The following is a 24892-nucleotide window of genomic DNA, read 5'->3' as shown; positions in this document are numbered from 1 at the left end:
GCTCCGCCCCCCAGTCATTCTCCTTGCCGCTCTGAACAAGTAGCATCACCACGGGGATGGTGAGGAGTTTGTGGTGTTAGTTGTAGTTTTTTATTTCTTCTATAAAGAGTTTGTTATTTTAAAATAGTGCCGGTTTGTACTATTTACTCTACAACAGAAAATGAAGAAGATTTCTGTTAAAAGAGGAGTATGATTTTAGCAGCAGTAACTAAAATCAATTGCTGTTCCCATGCAGGACTGTTGAGCCCAGAGAACTTCAGTTGGGGGGAACAGTTTGCAGACTTATCTGCTTCAGGCACGATTAGTCATATTTCTAACAAGACATGTTAATGCTAGAAGACTGTCAGTTTTTCCCTTAGGGGATCGGTAAGCCATTTTCTTAGATTCATAACAGATTAAGGCTTATAAATGGGCTCTATACTGGTTGACACTTTTGTGGGCTAAATCGATTGGTTTATATCAGATTTATTGGACATTTAGAGTGTTTTTTTGTGTTATAAAAGCACTTTTGGGAACGTTTTTTTTCGCCTGGCATCTAGTTAGACTACTACTTCAGTCAGAAAGGCCCCTTCACTCTGGTAATGCAGATGGAGGCCCTGTTTTCGCGCCTCAATTGCGCAGTTTATTTCCTTGGCAGTGCATGCAGCTTCATTTGAGGGTCCTGTGGGTAAAGAAAACTGACTCAGGAAGGTTTATTTCAGTGCTGAATCACTTTAAGGGAAGGTAAAAAGCCACAGCAAGGCTGTGGCAGTGATTGTTGTGTGATAAAATTGTTTATTTGAACAAATAGCTCAGTTTTGCTCATTTTAAGGGTTAAAGTCTTGAAACTTAGTGTGCAATACTTTCAAGGCACTAGGACTCTGGGGTGCAAATTTTGTAAAAATCGGACATTGCCTTCATAGTTTTTCAAACTTTCAGAAATAAAGTGTGCTTGTTTATTATTTAAAGAGACAGTAACGCTTTTCTTTAAAAACGTTTTTATTGCATTATTAGCCTGCCATATTCTGTTTAACATGTCTGTACCTTCAGATAGCTTATGCTCTGTATGTATGGAAGCCAAGGTGGTTCCCCCTATTAATGTTTGTGCAAATTGTGTCATAGCGTCCAAACAAAGTAAGGACAGTACTGTCACATTTTAATAAGATTGCCCAGGATGATTCTTCATGTGAAGGTAGTGGGGATAGTTTATCATCCTCTCCTTCTGTGTCAACACCAGTTTTGCCCGCGCAGGCGATACCTAGTACATCTAGCGCGCCAATGCTGGTTACTATGCAGCAATTAACTGCAGTGATGGATAATTCTATAGCAAATCTATTATCCAAACTGCCATCCTATTCTAGAAAGCGTGATTGCTCAGTTTTTAAATACAGAAGATGAGCAGGTTAGCCCTGAGGACAATTTATCAGTCGTTCCCTCACATCAATCTGAGTATAGCAGTGAGGGAGGGCCTGTCTGAAGGGGAAGTTTCTGATTCTCAGCAGGCAGACACTGATATAATGATTTTTAAATTTAAGTTAGAACACCTCCGCGCCCTGTTTAAGGAGGTCCTAACTACTCTAGATGATTGTGATTCTCTGGTAATTCCAGAGAAATTGTGCAAGATGGACAAATTCTTAGAGGTTCCAGTGCACGCTGATGCCTTTCCGATACCCAAGCGGGTGGCGGACATAGTGACTAAGGAGTGGGAAAAGCCAGGTATACCTTTTGTTCCACCTCCTATATTCAAGAAAATGTTCCCCATTGTCGACCACAGAAAGGACACATGGCAAACGGTTCCTAAGGTTGAGGGGGCGGTTTCAATGTTAGCTAAGCGCACAACTATTCCTATTGAGGACAGTTGCGCTTTCAAAGATCCCATGGATAAAAGATTAGAAGGACTGTTAAAAAATTTTTTATTCAGCAGGGCTTCCTTCTTCAACCAATCTCGTGCATTATTCCTGTCACTACCGCAGCGTATTTTGGTTTGAGGAACTGGAAAATTCGCTTCAAAGGGAGACTCCATATGATGAATTCATGGACAGAATTCACGCACTTAAGTTGGCTAATTCATTTATTTTGGATGCCGCTTTCAATTGCTAAGTTAGCAGCGAAAAATTCAGGGTTTGCTATAGTGGCGCGCAGAGCGTTTTGGCTAAAATCCTGGTCGGCGAATGTGTCGTCCAAGAATAATTTGCTTAATATTCCTTTCAAGGGTAAGGCCCTATTCGGGCCGGAATTGAAAGAGATTATTTCAGACATTACTGGTGGAAAGGGACATGCCCTCCCACAAGATAGGCCTTTTTAGGCTAAGAACAAATCTAATTTTCGTTCCTTTCGCAATTTCAGGAACGGACCAATTCCTAATTCTGCGGCCTCCAGACAAGAAGGCAACACTTCCCAACCTAAACCAGCATGGAAACCATTGCAAGGTTGGATCTAGGGTAAACAGGCCAAAAAGCCTGCTGCTGCTACCAAGACAGCATGAAGGGGTAGCCCCGATCCGGGACCGGATCTAGTAGGGGGCAGACTCTCTCTCTCTCTCTCTTTGCTCAGGCTTGGGCAAGAGATGTTCCGGATCCCTGGACACTAGAATAGTCTCTCAGGGATATCTTCTAGAATTCAAGGAACTTCCTCCAAAGGGAAGGTTCCACATGTCTCGCTTATCTTCAGACCAGATGAAGAGACGGGCATTCTTACACTGCGTAGGAGACATAGTAAAGATGGGAGTGATACACCCAGTTCCAATAATGGAACAAGGAAGATTTTTCCAACAATCCAGGAGGGTCAATACATGACTACCGTGGATTTAAAGGATGCGTACCTGCATATTCCTATCCACAAAGATCTCCATTAGTTCCTGAGGTTCGTCCTCCTGGAAAGACAGTTTGTGGCTCTTCCATTCGGTTTAGCCACTGCTCCCAGAATTTTCACAAAGGTGCTAGGGTCCCTTCTAGCGGTATTAAGACCGAGGGGCATTGCTATAGCACCTTATCTAGACGACATTCTAACCCAAGCGTCGTCTATTTCCAAAGCAAAGGCCCATACAAGACATTGTTCTAGCCTTTCTCAGATCTCACGGGTGGAAGGTGAACGTAGAAAAGAGTTCCCTGTTCCCGTCAACAGGAGTTCCTTTTCTGGGAACAATAATAGATTCTATGGAAATGAAGATCTTCCTGACAGAGGTCAGAAAATCAAAACTTCTGAGCGCTTGTCAAGTTCTTCACTCTATTCTGCAGCCTTCCATAGCTCAGTGCATGGAAGTAATAGGATTAATGGTCGCAGCGATGGACATAGTTCCTTTTGCTCGAATTCAACTAAGACCATTACAACTGTGCTGGCTCAAACAGTGGAATGGGGATTATGCAGACTCGTCTCCCCAGATTCAAGTAGACCAGGTAATCAGGGATTCTCTCCGCTGGTGGTTGTCTCAGGATCACCTGTTTCAGGGAATGAGTTTCCCCAGACCAGAGTGGGTCATCGTCACGACCGACGCCAGTCTCTTAGGCTGTGGCGCGGTCTGGGACTCTCTGAAAGCTCAAGGTCTATGGTCTCGAGAAGAGTCTTTTCTTCCGATAAACATTTTAGAACTGAGAGCGATATTCAATGCGCTCCTGGTTTGGCCTCGCCTGACAATGGTCAACTTCATATGGTTCCATATGGAGTAAAATTAAAATTCCTAAGATTCTTTCCTTTCTCCAAGAGGGTTTGGATAAAGGGTTGTCAGCGAGTTCTCTAAAAGGACAGATTTCCGCTTTATCTGTTTTGTTACACAAACGCCTGGCAGCTGTGCCAGATGTACAAGCTTTTGTACAGGCTTTGGTCAGAATCAAGCCTGTTTACAGACCCATGACTCCTCCTTGGAGTCTAAATTTAGTTATTTCAGTTCTTTAAGGGGTTCCGTTTGAACCTTTACATTCCATAGATATCAAGTTACTATCTTGGAAAGTTCTGTTTTTGGTTGCTATTTCTTCTGCTAGAAGAGTTTCTGAATTATCTGCTTTGCAGTGTGATCCACCCTATCTGGTGTTCCATTCAGATAAGGTCGTTTTGCGTACTAAGCCTGGTTTTCTTCCTAAAGTTGTTTCCAACAAGAATATTAACCAGGAAATAGTTGTTCCTTCTCTGTGTCCGAATCCAGCTTCAAAGAAGGAACGTTTGTTACACAATTTAGATGTAGTTCGTGCTTTAAAGTTCTATTTAGAAGCAACAAAGGATTTTAGACAAACCTCCTCTTTGTTTGTCGTTTACTCTGGTAAGAGGAGAGGACAAAAAGCTACTGCTACCTCTTTCTTTCTGGCTGAAAAGCATTATCCGATTGGCTTATGAGACTGCCGGACGGCAGCCTCCTGAACGAATCACAGCTCACTCTACTAGGGCTGTGGCTTCCACATGGGCCTTCAAGAACGAGGCTTCTGTTGATCAGATATGTAAGGCAGCGACTTAGTCTTCTCTGCACACTTTTGCCAAATTCTACAAATTTGATACTTATGCTTCTTCGGAGGCTGTTTTTGGGAGAGAGGTTTTGCAAGCCGTGGTGCCTTCTGTTTAGGTAACCTGATTTGCGCCCTCCCTTCATCCGTGTCCTAAAGCTTTGGTATTAGTTCCCACAAGTAATGGATGACGCCGTGGACCGGACACACCACTGTTGGAGAAATCAGAATTTATGCTTACCTGATAAATTACTTTCTCCAACGGTGTGTCCGGTCCATGGCCCGCCCTGGTTTTTTAATCAGGTTTGAAAAATGTCTGCCTTTCTTTATACACTACAGTCACCACGGCACCCTATAGTTTCTACTTTTTCTCCTAACCGTCGGTCGAATGACTGGGGGGCGGAGCCAGAGGGGGGCTATATGGACAGCTCTTGCTGTGTGCTCTCCTTGCCATTTCCTGTAGGGGAAGAGAATATCCCACAAGTAATGGATGACGCCGTGGACCGGACACACCGTTGGAGAAAGTAATTTATCAGGTAAGCATAAATTCTGTTTTTGTTAGGCCTCTCACTGTGTAGACAGGAAGTGGGAGGGGCCTAATTTTGCGCCTAAATGCGCATTAACTTTTGCAGACTGAGACATCCAGTTTTCCTGAAGGAGTTCCCTGAATGCTTAGGACCTCTCTGAAGGGTTTTGGTGCTTTCCAAAGTCGTTTGTATGGCAAGGTAGGGCCACAGCAGAGCTGTGGCAGTTTGTTGTGACTGATAAAAAACGTCTATTTCGTTTTTTTGATCCGTTTTTGAAACTAAGGGGTTAATCATTCATTTGCAAGTGGGTGCAATGCTCTGTTAGCCTATTATACACACTGTAAAAATTTCGTTTGATTTACTGCTTTTTTTCACTGTTTTTCAAATTCTGACCTTTTTTATTTTTCTTAAAGGCACAGTACCGTTTTTATTTTTTGCTTGTTAACCTTCTGTAAAGTGTTTTCCAAGCTTGCTGGTCTCATTGCTAGTCTGTTTAAACATGTCTGACATAGAGGAAACTCCTTGTTCATTATGTTTAGAAGCCATGGTGGAACCCCCTCTTAGAATGTGTACCAAATGTACTGATTTCACTTTTAAGTTATAAAGACCATATTCTGTCTTTAAAAGATTTATCACCAGAGGAATCTGACAAGGGGGAAGTTATGCCGACTAACTCGCCCCACGTGTCAGAGCCTTTGACTCCCGCTCAAGGGACTCACGCTCAAGAGGCGCCAAGTACATCTAGCGCGCCTATGGCGTTTACTTTACAAGACATGGCGGCAGTCATGGATAATACACTGTCAGCGGTATTATCCAAACTACCTGGGTTACGAGGAAAGCGAGACAGCTCTGGGGTTAGAAGAAATACAGAGCACTCTGACGCTTTAGTAGCTATGTCTGATACCCCCTCACAATATGCAGAAGCTGAGGAAAGAGAGCTTCTTTCTGTGGGTGATGTTTCTGACTCAGGGAAGATGCTTCAACCTGATTCTGATATGGCAACATTTAAATTTAAGCTTGAACACCTCCGCGTGTTGCTCAGGGAGGTTTTAGCTACTCTGAATGACTGCAACACCATTGCAGTGCCAGAGAAATTGTGCAGATTGGATAAATACTATGCAGTGCCTGTTTACACTGATGTTTTTCCAATACCTAAAAGGTTTTAAGAAAGAGAGAGCAAGAGGGGACGGAGCAAGGCATAAAGAGATCGCGACCAGTGATTGCCAAATTTCTTAACTACCAAGGAAAGAATGAGCTTATCCAAGCATTTAGAAAACAACAACCCCTACAATTTAATGGAGCTAGAATCCTAATATTCCAGGACTTCTCAGCAGAGACTTCACTTAAAAGGAGAAAAATTTCCCCTATTTGTTCTCAACTAGCACAGGAGAAGAGATTTTTCTCCTTAATGTATCCTGCCAAACTTAGAATTAAGTCTGGACCAAATACCTATGTATTCGAAACCCCTGAAGCCGCACAATTGTTCTTAGAGAATGAATCAAAATAATGAGTTTGGTTTAATGAGAGTCCCTGATTTGTGGATTTATAAATATTCTATTTTTTTTTTTCTTCTCACATCCTTTTGTTTCTTTCAAGGAGAATTTTTTTTTTTCTCCTCCTTCTTTATGTCTCTTTTAAGGAGAAACAATTTTTTTTTTTTTTTTCTCCTTGTCTTTTTTAAGGAGAAACAAAGATTTTTTTTTTTCTCCTCCTTCTTTATGTCTCTTTTAAGGAGAAACAAATTTTTTTTTTTCCTCTTCTTAGATACGAAGGTATTTGTACTTGAAACACACATGAAAGGTGTACCCGTTGATATTACGAATATTTTGACACAATTTTGTGAAATTGAACTAAAAAGGTTTATTTGTTGCTATAGAAATGGTTTTAGGTTCACCTTGTACACACGATTTTCACTGTTTAATAGAAATAATGTATAAAGGTATCTATATTTTAGGAATTGAAATATACATCACAGTTTTAATCAAGGTTATGATACATACTTTGCTTTACTTTTGTGAATTTGTTTTAGAAGGATTTAACTTTAATGATAGAAATGGTTTGAAGCACAAATTTCACCTTCTTGTTTATATCACTATTTTTCTTTTTTTAATAAATGTGTATATATGGGGGGGGTTTTTTCCACTAGAAATACGTTGATAAAGATAGGGTACAAAAAATTTTTTTTTTTTTTTTTTTTTTATCTTCTCCTCCTCTCTCTCCCCCCCATCCATACATCCCTGGGCAATTTTTATGTACAGTGTCGTGCCTTCCAACTTGGGTTTCACACCATCACTTTATTTAGGGACAAGGTATGCTGCAAGCCTAGCTTCAAAAAAATAGTTAGAAGATAAAGGTTATTTCATGGAATGTGGGAGGAATTCACTCCCCCATTAAAAGGAAAGCGGTGATAAATTTTCTAAGTAAGAAGGCTCTGGACATCATTTGTTTACAGGAGACTCATCTCTCCGATGCCGAACACAACAAACTTAAGATACGCGGGTTTTCGCAATCTTTTTTTGCTTCATATAGGAAAGCAGCCAGAGGGGTGATGATCCTGATTCATAAAAACCTCGGACAAGAAATCATTAAAGTACTGAAAGATAGAGAGGCCAGGTATATAATGGTTAGAATGAAGATTCAAAAACAGTTCTTCTTAATAGTTAACTTGTATGGCCCCAATAGCTCTGATGTTGCATTCTGGACCCGGCTAATTAAGAATATCTTGAAGTTTGCAAAAGATAACATAATTATAACAGGGGATTTCAATATTACCCCTAACTCGAGTATTAATAGAATTAGAATGGGTCTAAGCAGGAAAAAAGGGAAATATACAAGATCCCATCACAAATATGAAGAAAAAATCTTCAGTCTACTGACCCAATCAATTAATCTTATAGATATTTGGAGGACTATGAATCCCAACTCTCGGGAGTTTACATGCCATTCCAAATCCCATAATACCATGTCTAGACTAGATTTATATCTAGTATCAGAAATTCTGGCTCCTAAAATCTCTAAATGTGAAATTCTGGAATTTACTCTCTCCGACCATGCTCCTGTAATATTACAAATTCAAGTTAAGAAACCATATACATTTAATTCTTTTTTTCTTCCCAGTTTATTTAGCCAACTCAGATAAATTTAAGTCTTTTTTGGAAAAGGCCTGGGAAGATTATTGCTCCTTTAATGCTCACAGTAGAAGTAATACACATATTTTCTGGGAAACGGCTAAAGTATATTTAAAAGCAGAGATAATATCATACATGGCGAGATTAAAAAAGAAGCAAACTTTTAGATACTATGATTTATCTAATAAACTTAAAGAGGCCTATGCTAGTTACACACAGAATCCAACTACAGTAAATAGAGAAATTTATTTCTCTAATAAAAAAAATAGGGATCATTTTCTATTACAACAAGCCCAAGAATCAATACAAATCAAAGCAGCCAAATTTAAAAGATATGGCAATAAAGCAGGCAAATTCTTAGCATCCATTTTTAAAACACAAACTCAGAGAAAGCCTATCGTGGCTATTAGAAAAGATAAGAGTATCACCTCAGATCAGGAACAAATGGCTCTCTTATTCCGTAATTTTTTCACAGACCTTTATGCATCACAACAACCACAAGCAGAAGAGATTGATCGATTTCTAGATGCTAGTGAGGTGCCATTGATATCAGGATCAGATTTGGAAGCTCTGGACAAGCCTATAAGTGACCAGGAGATAGTAAGGGTCATTAAATCATTAGCTAGAGGAAAGTCTCCTGGCCCAGATAACCTGCCCTTGGAGTTTTATATGGTACTATTAGAAAAAATTACTTCAGTCCTAAAGGACCTATACAAAGGGTATTTTGAAGAAAACATCAAGGTATCGGAAGATTTTAAGAGGGCAAACATCGTATTAATCCCTAAACCTAATAAAGATCCCTTAGATCTTACAGCTTACAGACCGATATCCCTGCTTAATCTTGATTATAAGATTATGATGAAGATCTTGGCAGAAAGATTGAAGCTAATTGCACCTAAAATTATACACGAGGATCAGGTGGGATTTGTGAGTGGAAGATCATCTGAGAAAAGTATTAGAAAGATACTCCATGCTATTTCTCAGTACAGTGGCGGGGGTTCTGCTCTGCCGGAGGCCTTCCTGCTATCTCTGGATGCAGAGAAGGCCTTCGACAGAGTGGAATGGCCATTTATGTTCAAAGTTATGGTTAGATACGGATTTGGAGAAAAGTTTTGCACCTTTATTAGAAACATCTATTCAGATGCCAAGGCATCAATTATGATCAACAATGAGTTAACTCAATCTTTTACACTTTCAAGAGGTACGAGACAGGGGTGTCCTCTCTCACCCCTACTTTTCGATTTAGTTCTGGAGCCATTGGCAATCAAATTGAGGGAACTTCTTACAGGAATTAATATAGGCAAGGAATTGCTAAGGGTATCTTTATTTGCTGATGATTTACTTTTGTATGTCAGCAATCCAAAAGATACCATTGACATAGTCTTAGAACTTTTAAAGGATTATGGGAATGTCTCAGGGTACAAAACTAACCTGGCAAAATCAAAGGTAATCTGGCTGAAAAGGAGTAACAAACAGCAAACCTACGAATTTATTGAATCCAATGCTTTGGAATATCTGGGCTTGAAACTCTCTGTTAACCCAGATGACTGGTATCGCGATAATATTCTACCAATCCTCCAAGAAACTATGATAAAATTAAGAAGCTGGGCAGCGTTACCGGTTTCAATCTCGGGTAAAGTTAATCTTTATAAAATGTTCATAGTCCCAAAAATGTTGTACCCATGTAGAATGCTTCCCTTGCTTATAAAAAAAATGGATTTATGGCGCTTCAACCGGGCACTGAGATATTTTCTTTGGAGTGGGAGAAAACCCAGAATAAAATTAGAAATACTATACCAACCATATTTGGGAGGGGGGCTATCACTTCCCAACCTGGAATGGTACAATTTAGCAACACTAATAAGATTTCCAATTGATTGGCTTTTTCAGTCATTTAAATTATCCAATAGGTATTTAGAAGAACAGATCTGTGCCCCTTATTCTATGGGCTTTATACTACATGCAACAAATAAGATTTTGGGCAATACAATTGCTAACCACCCCTTACTTAAGGACATCTTAAAAGCATGGAGGAATACCATGAAGCTGTTTGGACATCCTACAGCGGTCTCTAAATGGCTACCTATTCAAGGAAATTGGCACTTTCCATTAGGTAACTCCGTTAACCCTTTTAGTCTATGGTCACCTACCAAAGCTCTCTCGGTTGCAGAGTTCTATGATTTTAAGACTAGAAAATTTCATAACTTTGCAGAATTTCAAAATATCTTTCCGGCAGCACAGAAGAAACATATGTTTTACTTCTTGCAAGCTATAGACTATATACGAAAGTTACTGTATCTGTTTCCCCAGATTTTCCAAGATCACCCATTAATGGATCATCTTAAAAGGGAAAAGTGTTCCTTGTCTTCTATATATAAAATTTTAAGATCGGCAGAGACAGAAAAACACATAGTACGAGCAAGGACATACTGGGGAAAGGTAGTAAGTTTGACGGACCCTATAGATCAACTAGAGAACAGTTTAAGGACAGCGTTAGCTATCTCTCCCTCAACTTATCTAAGAGAAACGCAGTTTAAGATCATCAATAGAGATTACCTCACCCCACGGCGGGTAGCTAAGTGGAATTGTAATGTTAAAAATTCTTGTATTAAGTGCCATTTAAATGATCCAGACTTGGGACATCTACTGTGGGAATGCCCGAAAGTAAACCAATTTTGGCATAAGGTAGCCTATCTTCTTTCCCAAATGACAAATGTTGAAGTGAGGCTCTCAATAAATTCTATAATACTATTGACCCCCTGTATTTCATGGGGGAATAAAAAGAGATTCATTCTAACTGCGATACTTAATCTCAGAAAACTTATTTTTGACAACTGGTGCAAACCACAAGCTCCATCGATCAAAGAAGCAAAAAATCTCCTTTCAGATAGTGCAATAATAGCAGCTCATGACTATAGGCTTGAAAGGAAGAAAGATAATTCATATTTAAAGGTCTGGAAAGACTTTATTCTAAACCAGGGTAGAGACTTTATTGCTAATATAGAAGGTATCATCAACATTCAAATATAGCGAGTATGCCCCGAGTTGGAGGCCTAAACGGATAGGATTGGATGGGGCGGTGGGAAGGGAGGAGATTATGTTAAGTTTACCTTTTTTTTTTTTTTTTTTTTCCTTTCTTTCTCCTTGTTCTTTTCCTTGTTTTTTTTTTCTTTTTTCTTCCTGGACTCTCTCCATGAAAGATGTACGAATATTGTAATATAACACTATACAAGATAATGGACTTTTAGGCTGCCCAGTTGGGCATAATAGACTCAATACCCCCCCCACACTTTTAGATTGATAACATGTATGTACATTTTTGACAAATGTAACTGGATACATGTGAGTATCCTACTTGTAATGCTTATATTGTCAATGTATTCTGTATTTTTTCAAGACTATAATAAAAGATTAAAAAAAAAAAAAAAAGGTTTTAAGAAATTATTACTAAGGAATGGGATAGACCAGGTATACCGTTCTCTCCCCCTCCTATTTTTAAGAAATTGTTTCCAATAGATGCCGCCACACGGGACTTATGGCAAACGGTCCCTAAGGTGGAGGGAGCAGTTTCTACCCTAGCTAAGCGTACTACTATCCCCGTCGAGAACAGTTGTACTTTCTTAGATCCAATGGATAAAAAGTTAGAGGGTTACCTTAAGAAAATGTTTATTCAACAAGGTTATATTCTATAGCCTCTTGCATGCATTGCCCCAGTCACTGCTGCGGCGGCCTTCTGGTTTGAGTCTCTGGAAGAGGCTTTACAGGTAGAGACCCCATTGGACGATATACTTGACAAGCTTAGAGCACTTAAGCTAGCCAATTCTTTTGTTTCTGATGCCATTGTTCATTTGACTAAACTAACGGCTAAGAATTCTGGTTTTGCTATTCAGGCGCGTAGGGCGCTATGGCTTAAATCATGGTTAGCTGACGTTACTTCAAAGTCTAAGCTTCTTAATATTCCCTTCAAGGGGCAGACCCTATTCGGGCTTGGTTTGAAGGAGATCATTTCTGATATCACGGGAGGAAAAGGTCATGCCCTCCCTCAGGACAGGTCTAATAAATCAAGGGCCAAACAGACTCATTTTCGTGCCTTTCGAAACTTTAAGTCGAGCGCGGCATCAACTTCCTCTAATACAAAACAAGAGGAAACTTTTGCCCAGTCCAAGTCGGTCTAGAGACCTAACCAGGCTTGGAACAAAGGTAAGCAGGCCAAAAAGCCTGCTGCTGCCTCTTAAGACGGCATGAAGGATTGGCCCCCCGGTAACGGATCTAGTAGGGGGCAGACTTTCGCTCTTCGCCCAGGCTTGGGCAAGAGATGTCCAGGATCCCTGGGCGTTGGAAATTGTATCCCAGGGATATCTTCTGGACTTCAAAGCTTCCCCTCCAAAAGGGAGATTTCACCTTTCACAATTATCTGCAAACCAGATAAAGAGAGAGGCATTCTTACATTGTGTTCAAGACCTCCAAGTTATGGGAGTGATCCATCCAGTTCCAAAGGAGGAACAGGGACAAGGCTTCTATTCAAATCTGTTTGTGGTTCCCAAGAAAGAGGGAACCTTCAGACCAATCTTAGATCTCAAGATCCTAAACAAATTTCTCAGGGTCCCATCATTCAAGATGGAGCCTATTCGTACCATCCTACCTATGATCCAGGAGGGTCAATACATAACTACAGTGGATTTAAAGGATGCTTATCTTCACATTCCGATACACAAAGATCATCATCGGTTTCTCAGGTTTGCCTTCCTGGACAGGCATTACCAGTTTGTAGCTCTTCCGTTTGGGTTAGCTACAGCTCCAAGAATCTTTACGAAGGTTCTGGGGTCACTTCTGGCGGTCCTAAGGCCGCGGGGCATAGCAGGGGCCCCTTATTTAGAAGACATTCTGATACAGGCGTCACATTTCCAAATTGCCAAGTCTCATACGGACGTAGTTCTGGCATTTCTGAGGTCGCACGGGTGGAAAGTGAATGAAGAGAAGAGTTCTCTATCCCCTCTCACAAGAGTTTCCTTTCTGGGAACTCTGATAGATTCTGTAGAAATGAGGATTTACCTGACAGAGACCAGGTTATCAAAACTTCAAAATTCTTGCCGTGTTCTTTATTCTACTTCTCGCCCTTCGGTGGCTCAGTGTATGGAAGTAATCGGCTTAATGGTAGCGGCAATGGACATAGTGCCGTTTGCCCGCCTACATCTCAGACCGCTGCAACTCTGCATGCTCAGTCAGTGGAATGGGGATTACACAGATTTGTCCCCTCTACTAAATCTGGATCAAGAGACCAGGGATTCTCTTCTCTGGTGGCTATCTCGGGTCCATCTGTCCAAAGGTATGACCTTTCGCAGGCCAGATTGGACAATTGTAACGACAGATGCCAGCCTTCTAGGCTGGGGGGCAGTCTGGAACTCCCTGAAGGCTCAGGGATCGTGGACTCAGGAGGAGACCCTCCTTCCAATAAACATTCTGGAACTAAGAGCGATATTCAATGCTCTTCAGGCTTGGCCTCAACTAGCGACAGTGAGGTTCATCAGATTTCAGTCGGACAACATCACGACTGTGGCTTACATCAACCATCAAGGGGGAACAAGGAGTTCCTTAGCGATGTTGGAAGTTTCAAAGATAATTAGTTGGGCAGAGATTCACTCTTGCCACCTATCAGCTATCCATATCCCAGGTGTAGAGAACTGGGAGGCGGATTTTCTAAGTCGACAGACTTTTCATCCGGGGGAGTGGGAACTCCATCCGGAGGTGTTTGCACAATTGGTTCAACGTTGGGGCAATCTAGAACTGGATCTCATGGCGTCTCGCCAGAACGCCAAACTTCCTTGTTACGGATCCAGGTCCAGGGATCCCAAGGCAACGCTGATAGATGCTCTAGCAGCGCCTTGGTCCTTCAACCTGGCTTATGTGTTTCCACCGTTTCCTCTGCTCCCTCGTCTGATTGCCAAGATCAAGCAGGAGAGAGCATCGGTGATTTTGATAGCACCTGCGTGGCCACGCAGGACTTGGTATGCAGATCTAATGGAAATGTCATCCCTTCCACCATGGACTCTGCCTCTGAGACAGGACCTTCTACTTCAGGGTCCTTTCAACCATCCAAATCTAATTTCTCTGAGACTGACTGCCTGGAGATTGAACGCTTGATTTTATCATAGCGTCGCTTCTCCGATTCAGTTATTGATACCTTAATTCAGGCACGAAAGCCTGTCACCAGGAAAATCTATCATAAGATATGGCGTAAATATCTTTATTGGTGTGAATCCAATGGTTACTTATGGAGTAAAGTCAGGATTCCCAGGATATTATCTTTTCTCCAAGAAGGATTGGAAAAGGGATTGTCAGCTAGTTCCTTAAAGGGACAGATTTCTGCTCTGTCTATTCTTTTGCACAAGCGTCTGGCGGATGTTTCAGGCGTTTTGTCAGGCTTTAGTTAGAATCAAGCCTGTGTTTAAACCAGTTGCTCCGCCATGGAGTTTAAATTTAGTTCTTAAAGTTCTCCAAGGGGTTCCGTTTGAACCTCTTCATTCCATAGATATCAAGCTTTTATCTTGGAAAGTTCTGTTTTTGGTAGCTATTTCCTCGGCTCGTAGAGTTTCCGAGTTATCTGCCTTACAGTATGATTCCCCTTATCTGATCTTCCATGCAGATAAGGTAGTTTTGCGTACCAAACCTGGGTTTTTACCTAAGGTGGTATCTAATAAGAATATCAATCAGGAGATTGTTGTTCCGTCATTGTGTCCTAATCCTCCTTCAAAGAAGGAACGTCTATTACACAATCTTGACGTGGTTCGTGCTTTAAAGTTTTATTTACAAGCTACTAAAGATTTTCGTCAAACATCTGCTTTGTTTGTTGTCTACTCTGGACAGAGGAGAGGCCAAAAGGCTTTGGCAACTTCTTTCGTTTTGGCTAAGAAGTATAATACGCTTAGCTTATGAGACTGCTGGCCAGCAGCCTCCTGAAAGGATTACAGCTCATTCTACTAGAGCTGTGGCTTCCACATGTGCTTTTAAAAATGAGGCTTCTGTTGAACAGATTTGCAAGGCGGCGACTTGGTCTTCGCTTCATACTTTTTCAAAGTTTTATAAATTTGATACTTTTGCTTCTTCGGAGGCTATTTTTGGGAGAAAGGTTTTACAGGCAGTGGTACCTTCCGTTTAAGTACCTACCTTGTCCCTCCCTTCATCCGTGTACTTTAGCTTTGGTATTGGTATCCCACAAGTAATGGATGATCCGTGGACTGGATACACCTTACAAGAGAAAACATAATTTATGCTTACCTGATAAATTTATTTCTCTTGTGGTGTATCCAGTCCACGGCCCGCCCTGTCATTTTAAGGCAGGTATATTTTATTTTTAAACTACAGTCACCACTGCACCCTATGGTTTCTCCTTTCTCTTGCTTGTCTTCGGTCGAATGACTGGAGGTTGCAGTTAGGGGAGGAGCTATATAGACAGCTCTGCTGTGGGTGATCCTCTTGCAGCTTCCTGTTGGGAAGGAGAATATCCCACAAGTAATGGATGATCCGTGGACTGGATACACCACAAGAGAAATAAATTTATCAGGTAAGCATAAATTATGTTTTTTTAGGTCTAAAAAGTGTAAAATTCTGTACTGCTCTAGGGTCATATATTGCCTAACACTAGAATTTAAAACCCACATACAAATAGGTGAAAAACACACTTATTGTGTAGCTTATATCTTGAAACTTAGTTTATTTGTATATAACTAAAAGAAAAAAAATATGTACTTTATGAATATCTGGGAAAGCATTGTTGCAGGCATGAGAAGCACGTGTTTTGTCTTACTGGCTGTTGAGTATTGTTTTATACCTGCAAATGAACGTGAGCACTGTATGAATAGTTACTTGTTTAAAAAACTGCGTATGTATGTGACTGTTGTATCACCACCTCCTGCATTACTACAGATAACTTGGCAGTTTTATACAAAAATACCCAGGAGCTTATTGCTGTCCTTTACATTTCCAGGCAATTGATGATGACTGTAATCAAACAGGACAGATGACCGCTGCTCTGCTGGACTGGCCTCAGGTAACTTCTCTTGCAAAGGATTTCTAGAGAAAATAACAGAATTCATTTTACCTGTATGATTTTTAAAAATGGTGGTGTGTGTTATGGAATGTAGTCCCTTAAATGGACACAGAAGGGATGGGTTAACTTAAATAAGCAGATTGTTTTGTATACAGTAAGTAGTTTTACATAATAAACAGTCAAACTTACTTTAGCGGAAACTCAATTCCGTAGCTTGGCCTGTGCCTAGGCAGCGGGAATAAGGAGGCAGCACGTTTTCAGTGTTTTTTTATAGCACAATGCTTCCCTGCTAATATGATCTAGACATTTCTGTTTATTACTTTTATTAAAGGGATAGTCAACACCAGAATTTGTATTGTTTAAAACTATAGATAAACCCTTTATTACCCATTCTCCAGTTTTGCGTAACCAACAGTTATAATACACTTTTTACCTCTGTGATTACCTTGTGTCTAAGCCTCTGCAAACTGCCCCTTTATTTCAGTTCTTTTGACAGGCATGCATTTTAGCCAATCAGTGCTGTCTCCTAGGTAACTTCACGTGCGTGAGCTCAATGTTATCTATATGACACACATGAACTAACACCCTCAAGTGGTAAGAAACTATCAAAATGCATTCACATAAGAGAAGGTCTTAGAAATTAGCATATGAGCTTCCTAGGTTTAGCTTTTAACTAAGAATACCAAGAGAACAAAGCAAAATTGGTGATAAAAGTAAATTGCAAAGATTTTTTAAAATTACATGTCCTAGTTGAATCATGAATGTTTATTTTGGACTTTACTGTCCCTTTAAGGAATAATTCCTTGTCTAGTGTGGGTGCTTGATCTCATCCATTCAGCCCTAGCCTCCAGTTGTTAGAAAGACGCAAGGAACAAAATAAGCTAAAATGATTGTGGGGGCTTGGCAAGCAAAATCTTTCACACTGCCGCACAAAAACTAAATACACCACTGGTTGACAGTCTTTGAGATAGCTTGATATTACAAACTGAAAACAAGTTGTTACCAAGTTTAATGTCTGTATAGTCTTATTCTTTATACAAAAAATAAATAAATAAAATGTTGGGGTATAGTGTTGTGAAAAGTATCTTCGTGCCACTGATTGTATAATCTCTTATATTTTTCTACTTCTAGGGAACATTTGCATCAGAGGTAAAAGTGGAGGGGGAGAAACTAACAGTGGTACGGGAGATAGATGGTGGGCTTGAGACCATCAGCTTGAAGCTACCGGCTGTAGTGACTGCTGACCTGCGACTAAACGAGCCACGTTATGCAACTCTGCCTAACATTATGGTGAGATTTTATATATTGTATTTTTTTTTTTTTCAACGAGTGCTGAATGTTTCTGTCCTAACTATGCTATCTTCTTATCGTTATCCTTATTTATTTGTATAGCGTTGCAAATTTCAAATAGTGCTGGGTACAAAATTAGGGTATTCAATGACAAAGATTTGTGGTAAGATACAAAAACATAACAAACTGAACAAGACAAATTAAAACAGGAGGATGACAGTTTATAGTGTACAGGTTGAGTGTGCACACACATTGGGTTTGGGGTAGCTTGTCACATGGATTCTACTTGCAGCATTGAATCAAGGAAGGAAGTTCAAGGTTTATTTTGGCTAGTATTAAAAACAGAGGAGAGACGGTAAGTCTCCCTAAATAGATGGTTTTATCAGGCAGCTTGTTGCTGTTCACTAATGAAGCTGTGGGAGTTATTAGTAAGTGAGCATTTTACTTGTTTACTTACTAGTTTTAACTTAAATTTAACATTTAAATATGTTTTAAATGCCATGTATTGTAGTAAATGTTTTCTTTAACATATTTGCTGAAATTGTCTGTGTTGCATAAACTATTATAGGCACATAAACAATGAGGCAAGAGGCTCCATTTGAACAAATATTATACCATTTTCAAAAGTCAAAATTTCAATTTTCTTTTAAAGGGACATGGAAATCAAAACAACTTTTATGATTTATCTAGAGCATTACATTTTAACAGGCTTTTAAATGTATTTCTGTTATTTACTTTTCTTTCATGTAATTAGCAAGAGTCCATGCGCTAGTGACGTATGGGATATACATTCCTACCAGGAGGGGCAAAGTTTCCCAAACCTCAAAATGCCTATAAATACACCCCTCACCACACCCACAATTCAGTTTTACAAACTTTGCCTCCCGTGGAGGTGGTGAAGTAAGTTTGTGCTAGATTCTTCGTTGATATGCGCTTCGCAGCAGGCTGGAGCCCGGTTTTCCTCTCAGAGGGATGTGAAGAGAGTATTGCCTATTTGAATACCATGGTCTCCTTCTACGGGATCTATTTCATAGGTTCTCTGTTATCGGTCGTAGAGATTTCTTCTCCTACCTCCCTTTTCAGATTGACGATATACTCTAATATACCATTACCTCTACTGATTCTCGTTTCAGTACTGGTTTGGCTATCTACTATATGTAGATGAGTGTCTTGGGGTAAGTAAGTCTTATTTTATTTGACACTCTAAAGCTATGGTTGGGCACTTTATTTTTAAAGTTCTAAATATATGTGTTTAAACTTATATTTGCCATGATTCAGGGTAATCAGTATTCCTTATTTCAGACAGTCAGTTTCATTATTGGGATAATGCATATGAAGGTTTATTTTTCTTACCTTAAAATTTTTTTCAATTGACTTTTCTTTCATGTAATTAACAAGAGTCCATGAGCTAGTGACGTATGGGATATACATTCCTACCAGGAGGGGCAAAGTTTCCCAAACCTTAAAATGCCTATAAATACACCCCTCACCACACCCACAAATCAGTTTTACAAACTTTGCCTCCAAGGGAGGTGGTGAAGTAAGTTTGTGCTAGATTCTACGTTGATATGCGCTCCGCAGCAAGTTGGAGCCCGGTTTTCCTCTCAGCGTGCAGTGAATGTCAGAGGGATGTGAGGAGAGTATTGCCTATTGAATGCAGTGATCTCCTTCTACGGGGTCTATTTCATAAGGTTCTCTGTTATCGGTCGTAGAGATTCATCTCTTACCTCCCTTTTCAGATCGACGATATACTCTTATATTTACCATTTCCTCTACTGATTCTCGTTTCAGTACTGGTTTGGCTTTCTACAAACATGTAGATGAGTGTCCTGGGGTAAGTAAGTCTTATTTTCTGTGACACTCTAAGCTATGGTTGGGCACTTTATTTATAAAGTTCTAAATATATGTATTCAAACATTTATTTGCCTTGACTCAGAATGTTCACTTTCCTTATTTCCAGACAGTCAGTTTCATATTTGGGATTATGCTTTAAATTATCATATTTTGTCTTACCTCAAAAATTTGACTTTTTTCCCTGTGGGCTGTTAGGCTCGCGGGGGCTGAAAATGCTTCATTTTATTGCGTCATTTTTGGCGCGGATTTTTTTGGCGCAAAAATTCATTTCCGTTTCCGGCGTCATACGTGTCGCCGGAAGTTGCGTCATTTTTTGACGTTATTTTGCGCCAAAAATGTCGGCGTTCCGGATGTGGCGTCATTTTTGGCGCCAAATAATATTTGGCGCCAAAAAATATGGGCGTCGCTTTTGTCTCCACATTATTTCAGTCTCATTTTCATTTGCTTCTGGTTGCTAGAAGCTTGATGTTTGGCATTTTTTTCCCATTCCTGAAACTGTCTTATAAGGAATTTGATTTATTTTGCTTTATATGTTGTTTTTTCTCTTACATATTGCAAGATGTCTCACGTTGCATCTGAGCCAGAAGATACTACAGGAAAACCACTGCCTGCTGGATCTACCAAAGCTAAGTGTATCTGCTGTAAACTTTTGGTAGCTATTTCTCCAGCTGTTGTTTGTATTAATTGTCATGACAAACTTGTTAAAGCAGATAATATTTCCTTTAGTGATGTACCATTGCCTGTTGCAGTTCCCTCAACATCTAAGGTGCAGAATGTTCCTGATAACATAAGAGATTTTGTTTCTGAATCCATAAAGAAGGCTTTGTCTGTTATTTCTCCTTCTAGTAAACGTAAAAAGTCTTTTAAATCTTCTCTCTCTACAGATGAATTTTTAAATGAACACCATCATTCTGATTCTTTGGACTCTTCTAGTTCAGAGGATTCTGTCTCAGAGATTGATGCTGATAAATCTTCATATTTATTTAAGATGGAATTTATTCGCTCTTTACTTAAAGAAGTACTAATTGCTTTAGAAATAGAGGATTCTAGTCCTCTTGATACTAATTCTATACGTTTGGATAAGGTTTTTAAAGCTCCTGCGGTTATTCCAGAAGTCTTTCCTGTTCCTAATGCTATTTCTGCAGTAATTGCTAAGGAATGGGATAAATTGGGTAATTCATTTACTCCTTCTAAACGTTTTAAACAATTATATCCTGTTCCGCCTGACAGGTTAGAATTTTGGGACAAAATCCCTAAAGTTGATGGGGCTATTTCTACCCTTGCTAAACGTACTACCATTCCTACGTCAGATGGTACCTCGTTTAAGGATCCTTTAGATAGAAAAATTGAATCTTTTCTAAGAAAAGCTTATCTATGTTCAGGTAATCTTCTTAGACCTGCTATATCATTGGCTGATGTTGCTGCAGCTTCAACTTTTTGGTTGGAAACTCTAGCGCAACAAGTAACAAATCGTGATTCTCATGATATTATTATTCTTCTCCAGCATGCTAATAATTTCATCTGTGATGCCATTTTTGATATTATTAGAGTTGATGTTAGATTTATGTCTCTGGCTATCTTAGCCAGAAGAGCTTTATGGCTTAAGACTTGGAATGCTGATATGGCTTCTAAATCAACTCTACTTTCCATTTCTTTCCAGGGAAACAAATTATTTGGTTCTCAGTTGGATTCTATTATTTCAACTGTTACTGGTGGGAAAGGAACTTTTTTACCACAGGATAAAAAATCTAAAGGTAAAAACAGGGCTAACAATCGTTTTCGTTCCTTTCGTTTCAACAAAGAACAAAAGCCTGATCCTTCGTCCTCAGGAGCAGTTTCAGTTTGGAAACCATCTCCAGTCTGGAATAAATCCAAGCCTGCTAGAAAGGCAAAGCCTGCTTCTAAGTTCACATGAAGGTACGGCCCTCATTCCAGTTCAGCTGGTAGGGGGCAGGTTACGTTTTTTCAAAGAAATTTGGATCAAATCTGTTCACAATCTTTGGATTCAGAACATTGTTTCAGAAGGGTACAGAATTGGTTTCAAGATGAGACCTCCTGCAAAGAGATTTTTTCTTTCCCATGTCCCAGTAAATCCAGTGAAAGCTCAAGCATTTCTGAATTGTGTTTCAGATCTAGAGTTGGCTGGAGTAATTATGCCAGTTCCAGTTCCGGAACAGGGGATGGGGTTTTATTCAAATCTCTTCATTGTACCAAAGAAGGAGAATTCCTTCAGACCAGTTCTGGATCTAAAATTATTGAATCGTTATGTAAGGATACCAACGTTCAAGATGGTAACTGTAAGGACTATATTGCCTTTTGTTCAGCAAGGGAATTATATGTCCACAATAGATTTACAGGATGCATATCTGCATATTCCGATTCATCCAGATCATTATCAGTTCCTGAGATTCTCTTTTCTAGACAAGCATTACCAATTTGTGGCTCTACCGTTTGGCCTTGCTACAGCTCCAAGAATTTTCACAAAGATTCTCGGTGCCCTTCTGTCTGTAATCAGAGAACAGGGTATTGTGGTATTTCCTTATTTGGACGATATCTTGGTACTTGCTCCGTCTTTACATTTAGCAGAGTCTCATACGAATCGACTTGTGTTGTTTCTTCAAGATCATGGTTGGAGGATCAATTTACCAAAAAGTTCTTTGATTCCTCAAACAAGGGTAACCTTTCTGGGTTTCCAGATAGATTCAGTGTCCATGACTCTGTCTTTAACAGACAAGAGACGTCTAAAATTGATTACAGCTTGTCGAAACCTTCAGTCACAATCATTCCCTTCGGTAGCCTTATGCATGGAAATTCTAGGTCTTATGACTGCTGCATCGGACGCGATCCCCTTTGCTCGTTTTCACATGCGACCTCTTCAGCTCTGTATGCTGAACCAATGGTGCAGGGATTACACGAAGATATCTCAATTAATATCTTTAAAACCGATTGTTCGACACTCTCTAACTTGGTGGACAAATCACCATCGTTTAATTCAGGGGGCTTCTTTTGTTCTTCCGACCTGGACTGTAATTTCAACAGATGCAAGTCTCACAGGTTGGGGAGCTGTGTGGGGATCTCTGACGGCACAAGGAGTTTGGGAATCTCAGGAGGTGAGATTACCGATCAATATTTTGGAACTCCGTGCAATTTTCAGAGCTCTTCAGTTTTGGCCTCTTCTGAAGAGAGAATCGTTCATTTGTTTTCAGACAGACAATGTCACAACTGTGGCATACATCAATCATCAAGGAGGGACTCACAGTCCTCTGGCTATGAAAGAAGTATCTCGGATTTTGGTTTGGGCGGAATCCAGCTCCTGTCTAATCTCTGCGGTTCATATCCCAGGTGTAGACAATTGGGAAGCGGATTATCTCAGTCGCCAAACGTTGCATCCGGGCGAATGGTCTCTTCACCCAGAGGTATTTCTTCAGATTGTTCAATTGTGGGGGCTCCCAGAGATAGATCTGATGGCCTCTCATCTAAACAAGAAACTTCCCAGGTATCTGTCCAGATCCCGGGATCCTCAGGCGGAGGCAGTGGATGCATTATCACTTCCTTGGAAGTATCATCCTGCTTATATCTTTCCGCCTCTAGTTCTTCTTCCAAGAGTAATCTCCAAGATTCTGAGGGAATGCTCGTTTGTTCTGCTAATAGCTCCGGCATGGCCTCACAGGTTTTGGTATGCGGATCTTGTCCGGATGGCATCTTGCCAGCCATGGACTCTTCCGTTAAGACCAGACCTTCTGTCACAAGGTCCTTTTTTCCATCCGGATCTGAAATCCTTAAATTTAAAGGTATGGAGATTGAACGCTTGATTCTTGGTCATAGAGGTTTCTCTGACTCCGTGATTAATACTATGTTACAGGCTCGTAAATCTGTATCTCGAGAGATATATTATAGAGTCTGGAAGACTTATATTTCATGGTGTCTTTCTCATCATTTTTCTTGGCATTCTTTTAGAATACCGAGAATTTTACAATTTCTTCAGGATGGTTTGGATAAAGGTTTGTCCGCAAGTTCTTTGAAAGGACAAATCTCTGCTCTTTCTGTTCTTTTTCACAGAAAGATTGCTATTCTTCCTGATATTCATTGTTTTGTACAAGCTTTGGTTCGTATAAAACCTGTCATTAAGTCAATTTCTCCTCCTTGGAGTTTGAATTTGGTTCTGGGAGCTCTTCAAGCTCCTCCGTTTGAACCTATGCATTCATTGGACATTAAATTACTTTCTTGGAAAGTTTTGTTCCTTTTGGCCATCTCTTCTGCTAGAAGAGTTTCTGAATTATCTGCTCTTTCGTGTGAGTCTCCTTTTCTGATTTTTCATCAGGATAAGGCGGTGTTGCGAACTTCTTTTGAATTTTTACCTAAAGTTGTGAACTCCAACAACATTAGTAGAGAAATTGTGGTTCCTTCATTATGTCCTAATCCTAAGAATTCTAAGGAGAAATCATTGCATTCTTTGGATGTTGTTAGAGCTTTGAAATATTATGTTGAAGCTACGAAATCTTTCCGTAAGACTTCTAGTCTATTTGTTATCTTTTCCGGTTCTAGGAAAGGCCAGAAAGCTTCTGCCATTTCTTTGGCATCTTGGTTGAAATCTTTAATTCATCTTGCCTATGTTGAGTCGGGTAAAACTCCGCCTCAAAGAATTACAGCTCATTCTACTAGGTCAGTATCTACTTCCTGGGCGTTTAGGAATGAAGCTTCGGTTGACCAGATCTGCAAAGCAGCAACTTGGTCTTCTTTGCATACTTTTACTAAATTCTACCATTTTGATGTATTTTCTTCTTCTGAAGCAGTTTTTGGTAGAAAAGTTCTTCAGGCAGCGGTTTCAGTTTGAATCTTCTGCTTATGTTTTTTGTTAAACTTTATTTTGGGTGTGGATTATTTTCAGCAGGAATTGGCTGTCTTTATTTTATCCCTCCCTCTCTAGTGACTCTTGTGTGGAAAGATCCACATCTTGGGTAGTCATTATCCCATACGTCACTAGCTCATGGACTCTTGTTAATTACATGAAAGAAAACATAATTTATGTAAGAACTTACCTGATAAATTCATTTCTTTCATATTAACAAGAGTCCATGAGGCCCACCCTTTTTTGTGGTGGTTATGATTTTTTTGTATAAAGCACAATTATTCCAATTCCTTATTTTATATGCTTCGCACTTTTTCTTATCACCCCACTTCTTGGCTATTCGTTAAACTGATTTGTGGGTGTGGTGAGGGGTGTATTTATAGGCATTTTAAGGTTTGGGAAACTTTGCCCCTCCTGGTAGGAATGTATATCCCATACGTCACTAGCTCATGGACTCTTGTTAATATGAAAGAAATGAATTTATCAGGTAAGTTCTTACATAAATTATGTTTTTTCCCTGTGGGCTGTTAGGCTCGCGGGGGCTGAAAATGCTTCAATTTATTGCGTCATTTTTGGCGCAAAAAATTGTCATTTCCGGCGCCCTAATTGACGCCGGAAGTTGTTCGTGGTTGCGTCATTTTTTTTGACGTTTTTTTTTGTTCAGACGTTTTTTTGCGCCAAAAATGTGGGCGTCATTTTTGTCGGCGTCACCGGATGTGGCGTCATACTTGGCGCCAAAAAATTATAGGCGTTGTACTTAGCGCCAATAATGTGGGCGTCATTTTTGG

General features: G+C 39.9%; 1 protein-coding gene across 1 annotated transcript in view; it reads left to right on the top strand.

Moving 5' to 3' along the window:
• ETFB (electron transfer flavoprotein subunit beta) overlaps positions 1 to 24892 on the top strand; it is a 219918-nt gene that overhangs the window by 122556 nt on the left and 72470 nt on the right. Inside the window, exons 4-5 of the mRNA XM_053691233.1 lie at positions 16049 to 16111; positions 17243 to 17401. Coding sequence (XP_053547208.1) covers positions 16049 to 16111; positions 17243 to 17401 — 222 coding nt within the window. The remainder of the gene's footprint in view (positions 1 to 16048; positions 16112 to 17242; positions 17402 to 24892) is intronic.

The sequence above is a fragment of the Bombina bombina genome, chromosome 8 (genome assembly GCF_027579735.1).
Source record: "Bombina bombina isolate aBomBom1 chromosome 8, aBomBom1.pri, whole genome shotgun sequence".
In the NCBI taxonomy this organism is placed as follows: Eukaryota; Metazoa; Chordata; class Amphibia; order Anura; family Bombinatoridae; genus Bombina; species Bombina bombina.
The sequence above is the reverse complement of the archived record's forward strand: the minus strand, read 5'-3'. Positions and strand labels throughout refer to the sequence as shown.